The sequence below is a fragment of the Lineus longissimus genome, chromosome 1, assembly GCF_910592395.1.
Source record: "Lineus longissimus chromosome 1, tnLinLong1.2, whole genome shotgun sequence".
NCBI classification, from domain to species: Eukaryota; Metazoa; Nemertea; class Pilidiophora; order Heteronemertea; family Lineidae; genus Lineus; species Lineus longissimus.
The window spans coordinates 3934108-3943456 of NC_088308.1; the positions used below are offsets into that span (position 1 = coordinate 3934108).

The 9349-nt window shown below is 38.7% G+C and overlaps 1 protein-coding gene across 4 annotated transcripts; it reads right to left on the minus strand.

Annotated features, from left to right (window-relative positions):
- Window positions 1–280: 280 nt before the first annotated feature.
- On the minus strand, window positions 281–9349 carry LOC135485633 (glutamate dehydrogenase, mitochondrial-like). Of its 4 annotated transcripts, XM_064767901.1 has the most exons (12): window positions 8825–9349; window positions 7490–7690; window positions 6914–7000; window positions 6319–6407; window positions 5607–5705; window positions 5159–5296; window positions 4720–4941; window positions 4310–4433; window positions 3979–4070; window positions 3687–3836; window positions 2369–2416; window positions 281–635 (listed from the first exon to the last, which is right to left on the minus strand). In XM_064767901.1, exons 1-11 carry the CDS (start codon window positions 9216–9218, stop codon window positions 2393–2395), a joined length of 1620 nt encoding a protein of 539 aa, XP_064623971.1. In that variant the 5' UTR covers window positions 9219–9349; the 3' UTR covers window positions 281–635; window positions 2369–2392. The 4 variants fall into 4 exon arrangements, with proteins under 4 accessions (XP_064623971.1, XP_064623960.1, XP_064623982.1 ...); XM_064767890.1 differs by lacking the exon at window positions 2369–2416; XM_064767912.1 differs by lacking the exon at window positions 281–635 and having other exon boundaries at window positions 1239–2416.

Below are 9349 nucleotides of genomic sequence, written 5' to 3' on the forward strand. Positions count from 1 at the left end.
GAATGCACTGGAGGCAAGTTCACACCAAATGTGGGGTGATAGGTGTGGCCACCGATCTTTAGTACAGTGTCAAAACTTTGTTTTGGAGAGGCCCTTGCTCAGAGTGAAGCTCCAGTCATGGAGAAAGTTCCAACAGCACTGTACATCAAGAATTCATTGGATTGGGAATAGCAACCGACTCTCGGAGGAGACAAGATGTCCACTTTCGTATCATATCCATCATGTTAGGCTGAACATTAAAAGATAAACTCTAAGAACATACCAATAGTATTTGTGAACTTTGTATCATAGAGTTATTTATTATTGGTATCTTATATACATTATCACCACAAAACACATCGACTGTCATTCTGACCCATAAACTACTTGTTCTAAGAAGCTATTAGCTATTCCAACATGGCTCAACTTTAATAGTGAGATGTGGTAGGTAAAGCTTTAATCTTTAAGCATTGGCTAAAACCCGCCATACAATTCAGTCTCTGCTGTTGATCTAATGTCATCATCTTCGGTTATTTGTGAATGTAGTGAATTTGTTAGAGCAGTCGATGTCATCAATCTAATCCGGGTCATATGCAGCGGGGTAGGACTTGGAGCTATAGAGAGATCTAAAACATGTTGGTCTTGTCTGAGGTCACCTGAAATGGAACATGTTTAGAGTTAGAGTTAGACAAACAGATTGCTCTTGACTCTGGGTGCTTGAACTTAACTTACCCTACATCTCCATTGAGTGTTTCCAAACAGCAGGATTGAGGGCGTTATCTCAAAAAAATATGCAGCAGAAGTGATTACGGAGTTCAGTTTACCCAGCTTTCAACAGACTTGGCCACGAATCTACAACAAGGTTTGAATACACTTCTCAGGCAGTTTGCCTCAAGTCTGTACACCTACAACCACTACTCCGAACGAGGTTATTTCAGTGCAGAGAATATAATCTGAAGCAGTTTTCTGGTTATACATGTAGAGGCGTTCGAGCATGGTGAAACACGTGAGAGCAGTATACAAGCAGGGGTTGAAATGCGTAGTGCCCCCCCCCCCCCCCAGTCATCTTCTAGCACTGGCCATCCTGATTTCTGCTTTGATAATTTCAAAAGAAAATTGAAGGGGATGTCCACCACCACTATGTATCCTTTGCCTACTCTATCGAAAAGAGTAGTCAAAGGTGTTGTTTCCTGGGAAGGGTTTTGGAAGCTGGGCATTGTTCACAAAGGTTGGAGAAATAGCAGAAGTCTGAAGGACAATTCACATCAATCAACTTTATTCATAATGTAGTATGGTCAATTGTACACATGCCTATAGACAAAACTACTCAAGGAATGTGAAATACAGATCAGAGATTGCTTCTTGAGAAAATAATTTCAGACAGGCTCGGCAAGAAAATAATCCAACGTTTTTTTTACATGTTCTATACAGCATTTGAATTGAGTAGAGATGCTACATCTAAAGTGCTACTGCTATCAGCTAACGGACATAAGTTTATAGCAGGCAATAATTATCATGTCAGGTGGGGATTAAAAGGAAAACCGCCTGGTTTTCACAGGCATTTAGATTAGTTTCTTTGCAAGTACATGGACAAATTTGTAGACTTGGCAATTGTACATGTAACCACAAAGCCTCTGAAAGCGGTAAAACCTGTGGCAGTAGACATTTGTAGTGGAACTGGGTCTTAAATCGGTCAAAAAGCACTGTCTGAAAATTATAAGGTAATATTCAGGTGAAAGATGTTAACAATGGATATCAGAATGGATAGATGAGTATGTACAAGGACAGGCTGATGTCAAACTTAATACTATGCATGGAAATGATCAAGATTTATGAAGAGGCAAAGTAGTATTGAGAATAATCTGCAGTGACAATTTCCAAAGGCAGTTTCTTTGGTAATGACTAGGCTTCATCATTTTGAGTAGAATACTTTCAAACCGATTCAAGTTGAACTTGAAATGAAGAATGGTTACTGATGTACGTGTATCCCTATTTGTTTTTAAAAAACAAGATTGAGAATTTAGGACACTAAGCTGGTCATCTACTGACATTAATGTGACATCTATTACTACAATACAACCAGATTGCATTACTACATGTATATCATTATCACAGGCTAACTATAGTTGCTATTGTTGTGACCAAGAATGGCCTGCCAACACCACCACCAGTAGAGGCCAACAAACTTGCAATTTTTCATTCCATCCCATCCCTCTTCACCAGCATTGCCTGACAATATCTCATGCTGTCCGTCATTCAAATGGATCTCAACAACTCTTTCTAATGGTTTCTTATTATTTACAAATATCACATCGACACCATTATCCTCATCAATATGATAATAATGATCTTGGATGGTATGGGGTGTTAATAAACTTAATGCACTCACTATCTGTACCAGTACTAGCCTAGCCTAGGAAACAGTCATCTCCATTCTCTGAAGTTAACAATCGCAAAAGCAGAAATAAAGGAAGTGGAATAAAATTAACAAAGCACAAGCAAACAAATTTCCAACAGAATTTGAATAAAGTTGGTGTTATTTTAACTCTTTCATGACTTAGCATGCTTTGAGAAGCACAGAGACACCTTACCAAACTTTCAGCATTAGAGATACAACAGGCTTACATGTACGTACCATACTCGTTCAAGCGACCTCCCGACTATACTGTTGACCCCTAAATATTTGCTGCCTTTTCATTTTACAGCTTTTGTGACCCACATTTGTTGGCCACATCAGCCTCTTCAAGGGCACAAATTGACATCCAAAACAGACATCACAATGACATCACTGCACACATCCAATGTTTGTACAATGTTCAAGAAGGGTAGCGTCCGTAATGATAAAAGGAGCTAGAAGTGTTTGGCCAGCTGCTGATGACATCGTATGAAACGAATCAAAAATGTTTCTCAAAACATGCTCAGCCGTAAATTATTCAAAAGTTGAATTCATGTACCATAAAGAACTCTACAATCCTGTCAAAATGTTAACAATCCAATTTGAATCAAGATATGTCATGTTACCAACTTTTACACAAATGTTTGGCCAGCAACAGAAACAAATCTGATAAAAGGATTTTATTTCAAATAACATGTTGTGAGATTAGTTCAACTTTAATACATGTAGCTAACTTAGGGTTAAATTGGAAATAATGACATGTGCAGTTATAGCACAAAACCATGACCAGGATAAGACGTAATATAGCAAAAATATTTAGAGATAATAACCACTCATTATACAGCTCGTCTGTAGCACAATCAGTTAAATATAATATCATCATGCATTATTTTGTGACATTTATATACCAGCATCAGTCTGTTTATTAATGGAAAATATTTACGCTTCAGTTGTACACAACTCAGGCCAGGCAACTATTCGAAAAGACATTCAATAGCAGAGGTACACTCATAACAAATGATAAAATTTTCTCGACAGCTTTTTATATGAACCTTGGTCTGTATTTTCATGAAAACCACCCACAAAATAAAATTTCAAGAATTTATTAGAAATTTCACCCTTAAGAAAACCATGTTGATATATTATCAGCTTCCCACCGTTACTACTTTTTTGTAAACAAGTTACTGCAAGTTATAATATTAACCACACGTCTCACTTTACTTCACACTTTATGGTACCTGAACCAAATTAAACTAGATCTAGCAATGGCATTTTGACATTACGTAAACGTTAGTCCAGCTTCATGATATACCTTGAAGATTTTTTCAATAGATGTAATATATGCTGCGGTACGTAGATCGAGACCGAGGTTGTATTTCATAGCGGTCCTCATGATGTTCCGCGCTGAACGCTCCATGGAATATTCCAGACCAGAATGAACAATATCCTTCTCTGAGGCACCCTGAAGTAGGAAGAAAGAGTTAGAATAGTTTCAATGGGAATTAAGTTATTAACTTTATGCAGCTTAATAATGCATGATGGCGAAACTTCCAAGAAGCAGAAGGGAAATGGACTAAGGAACAAAGAAAATCCATGATACTTACAGAAATTTTCTTTTCGAAGTTCTCACTTGGGGTAATCGGGATTTTGCCACCATGTTTGCCGAATTTCCTTTCAAGGGATTGCTGTACACTCTCTGAAAAAAGATTGCAAAACCCATCAATGTTTTAAGGCCATGAAATTGTGGACTTCCTGTGCCAGTCAGACCTGCAGGGGTAGAAGGCAGCAACTCCAATTGTTTCCCATGGATTAACCCTTTTAGACTGCACTGGTATGCACTGCCAATGTCAAAAGATATGATGCCTGCCGTTTGGAAATGACTTGTTTGTTCTTTAAGTGATGACCTCTATGTTAACCCAACCTGACAGCACTTACCTAGCAAGTGGTAGTTGGAATCTCTCTCATACTTGAATGTCAATCGTCCATAACTGACATGGTTCAAGTTCTTCAACCATTCGAAATAGGAGACAGTGACACCACCAGCATTGATGTACAAATCCTACGACAGTAAATGGGAGGTTAGCATAAGCCTTAAAACTCACATAAAAGACAGAATGCTTCTTGATGACAAAAGTGTCGGGGAAGTGCTATTTGAGATACCAACATCAAATTTTCCCAAGAAGCACACTTAATTCAAGACGGATGTTTTCAGGTTGTAACACCCAACCTTTTCAAATTACCAGTCGAGTAGTGTAAAAAATGTTGTGTCTGCAATTTACTTATTCATTCCCTGGTCAAGAGTGCCCTTTTCCCAAAAATGGACAAATTGCAGAGCAGACACTCACCGGTATGACCAAAACATTGTTCTTGAGTAGAATTTCATCAGCGGCAACAGTCGTTGGTCCATTGGCTCCCTCAGCAATGATCTTCGCCTTCACCTTGTGAGCATTCTCACGAGTGATGACCTTCTCACAGGCGGCTGGAACTAGGATATCACATTGTTCCAACAATAAGTCTTCACCCTCATATTCCTCGGCACCTGGGAAGCCTCTGATGGTTTCATTTTCCTGGAAGTGCAAGGGCAAGCAAATAGTTTTAATAGTTGACTGCAGCAAGAAAGAAATTGGTGTATTTTCTTACCAAAAGCCATCCCTTCAGTAATTCACACCAGCCTTTGACAGTTATGTAATTGTACCATAAAACTATTTCTACTACTCATTTTGCTTCTGAACATTTGCTTTTTCTCGGACTCCTAACTAGAACAGTTCATCCAACAAAACTTACGATGACCCAGTCTTCCAGTTCACGAGGGTCAATTCCATTACGGTTATAGATGGATGTGTCGAATTCCTTCACTCCAATACACCTAGCACCATTCCTGTGTAGATATCTCATGGAGTGCATGCCGACATTGCCGAAGCCCTGCCATACAAAAAGAAGAAATTAATTCCTCTTGAATATTTACAGTAACTTTGCTGCACAGGGACAACACCTTCAGAAATCAAGGAACTTACACAACAGATCTATTCTCTAATCTACATTTGATTTATGACCTTCAAAGTCAAGCAAAAAATGAGAGATGAGAGGAAAAATGTTATTTTCATATGTATTTTGGTCATTCCTTTCCTTTGGTCTGCCCTGGTGGCCTTTTCACACTAAGTGATAACTAATGTATTGTCCAGGTTGTAGCAGGAAAGCAGTTGATTCATTGTTGAGCTTTATATTTGCCTACCTGGACAATAAAGGTCTTCTCCCCAAAGCCTGGTGTTATACCAATCATGCTCATATAACTCGCTTCATTGATGAAGTTCTCAATGCCATGAAAGACGCCCTGAAACAGAATCAAGTAGGTCAACACCATAAGAGAATTTCAGATGATAAGACATGTCTAATATTCTATTCTGGGTCTTAGTGAAGGCCCAAAAGTGCCAGAGTCTTTGGGTATGGCACACTGGATCAGGGTATTGCATGGCCTACCCGACCCTGTTTCTGTTTAAGGTCTGTATTTTTCGATTTTTGTCAATGATATCCTAGTAGTACCATATACAAATTATAACTCCTGTGATGTCGAATACATGCTGGCTACATTGTATTCAGTGATAACAAACAATGCTCTGACAAAGAATAAGATCAATACATGTAACATGATGTACATGTAGCAAAGCTACCACAGTACAGTACACAGACTAACTATTGACAGGCAATATGACAAGGTCAAGTGGTCAAGGGTTGATCTTGACATTGTTCTTGACATTGTATGCCATATAAACACATAGTAATTTTCACAGAATGACTGACCAAAACCAGCTAAGCAGGACAAACACTTGATTATTGCAGATATTTGGAACATTGTGAGCCCCAGATAAATATTGCTGGGACACATGAAAGGTTACAAACAAATGTTTCACAAAACTACACTAACTTTACATGTCGCATGTTCTTACCCTTCCAGTGGCCGATACACGTCCATGAATACCTCCCTGAGTGATGGGTTTTCCTGTCACACAGGCATGAGCATTGATATCATAATGACCTGAAAGCGATGATCAGGATACATGCATTATAATCATTAAGAGAGGTATTCTACATGCACTTCTAAAACAACATGGCCATTCTTTGATACATGTGAAGAGTTTCAGTGCAAAACACAGCATATCCAACAAACTGGAGCTAACCAAACAACAGCATTGCCAATATGATGACTTGTCTGTCCTTCAAATTTCAGAGCATTCAGGACAACAGTAAAACTTTCAATCAAAAAACTCCAAACATTTCAATTACACTTTCAGTTAAATTCCAAACTTTGAAGCCAATTTAAACAGATATTTCTTGTTTTGTTATGAAACTCTTCATGTTCATAATGACATATAGGCCTACATGTATTCAGGGGGTCCAAGGTCAATTTCACAACTTCAACCGAATCTTTTCTTTGTCATTGAAATGGCTGAAATATGGAAAAAATACACATCATCTTGCCAAAAAAAACATTACTGTATCATGAAGCAAGGAGTTATTTTGAATAGTGTGAAAGTTATGTACCTAGAGTCTGAGCATAGGTATCGGCGATCCAGCTCATCTCTCTCTCACCAGTGCCCATGTCTGGGGCAGGCACATCAATACCAGGACCTGGAATGGAGAACACTTCATGATGAAAAAAAGAACAGTTAATGTTAGGCAACACATGGGATTTTATTTATGATAATGCTTCAGGCAACTGTCCTGATGAATAATTCACTAGGCAAGTAAATTGAAATGCCCAATACATGATCATGTTAACGACCATTTATATGGATGACACACATGTTCTTGTCACTGCACACTCCAGCAGATGAATGCAGGGAAATGAATAGCAGAGTGATAATAGCTAAAATGTAAAATCTGACCACAAGTACATGTAGAACTAGTACACGTAGAACCCCACTGCAACTTAAGCCAATAGTTTACATTTAAAATCAATGAAATACACCAGTGGAGAGCAGATTTGCTATGCACAAAGCTATGGAGAACTATTAATGTTTTCATGTACTTGTATGTATCACTCTTTGTACAGGTACATGTAAATTTTTCATCAAATCAAAGGTATTAACTTATAAAAATTTGGCCGAGATTCTTTACCAATGAAGCCCTTCTTGGCAAGCTCCACAGTAAAACGCCTTGTGATCTTTTCCAACTCATGTTCAGAGTAATTCTTCGGGTTGATCTTGACTCCAGCTTTGGCACCACCAAATGGCACATCGACCACAGCACATTTGTAGGTCATCAATGCACTGAGAGCCATTACCTCGTCTTTGTTCACATTCATACTGTAACGGATACCTGTAATGAGAGAAAAAGGAAACACCTTTTTATTAAGATCAACCAGATTATTTCTGCAGTATTAATTTTAGCCTGTTGTTACATTTATGACGGTGGTTCACACAAACAGATAAAATCTATACTTGAATTGTGTTCAGAATAAAAAAGGACACAATGTAGCTTACACAACATTAAATCATGGGAGACTATCGGCAGATCAGATTACAAAGTGTTACAAGTCGCCAAATAGAGGAATCTCCTATCTCACACTGCATGAAGAACATCAAAACTATTCACATTTTATGAGGAATGTAACCATTATTGAATCAAGCACAACCAGGCCCACAACTATCTAGGCACAAAAGACTGATCAATTTGACCCCCCTACAAGTAGCTAAAGCTAGTTCCCTAAAAAGTACATACATGTAAGCTATATTTTCCTTCTGTGTAAATTAGTCCTAAAAAAAACCCATGTCTGCAGCTCTTTTTGAACTTGGGCCACAGCACATACTTGTACTTACTGGGTCAATGTACTGGGCCATGCCAATCATGACCTGATAAACATCTGAGAGCTATTTACATGTATTGTAAGAGACTTATTCAACTGCAGGAACTATGCATTTTGTGATCACAATAGTATACCTGCACTGTGTCTGACAAAAACCATAAATAACAAAATATTTCCATTAGCCTAATAATAGTTACATTAATCTTGTTTAATGTATGAATGGTTGAATACACTAGTAGTTGGCTACAGGTAGACCTAGCTCACTCTATCTGTAGAGATGTTGGTCCTTTTTAGTTTTATACTTTTTTAACTGATGGTTTTCCCATCCCCAGCAGTAGGGACCGAGATTCAATGGTCATAGTTTGACAAAGACATGTCACATACCGTCAGACTCCAGAGCCCAAATATTAAAACACGTCAGAAGGCCTAAGCCACCATAATTTTTTCACCTGGAACAGACGATCACAGTGGCTTTTGGCCATGTCATGATGTCATATGTTTGCTTAAGTGTTCTAACATGTTCCTAATCCGAGTGTTCACATTTGCTGTGTTGGCCCTTTTGACAGTTTTGTTGTCGAAAAGGACGATCTCATTCTCAATGAAGCAAGAGAGACACTCAGGCAACGCAATGTTCTCTCATAACTTACCGCCCTTGCAGGGGGTTCTGTGTTGGCTGTGCTGCGCTCTCCATCCTTGAATGATCTCAAATTCCCCGTTGTCCCTCTTGATCGGGAACGAAATGTCGATGACATGATTGCATGGTTTTATCATTCGCAAAATGCCCTTCACTTTCGTCTTCTTCTCTTCCAAGGTCAGTTTACCCTTCATTTCCGCTATCAATTTCTCTTCAATTATATTAGTAGCCCTGTCGAAAAATATCTCGACCATCTCGAAAAAACTTGGGTCATAATCAGGATCAGCCGATTGTGCACTGCACTGCCTTCTCGATGTAGTGTGAACCATTGAGGCCAAAACGCCATCGTGAGGCCTCACTGAAATCGGAGATTTCTTCGCCAAACGGCTGAATATCGAGCGCAGCATGACTTCTGCCGATGCTACGGAATTCGTAGATTATAACTGATCGGTTGTTTATATAATTTTGTATTTGAATTTAGGAGAAATCGGAGAAAATAAAGGGAAAGTTGCATCGCCTTCCTACGTCAGCTAACGCA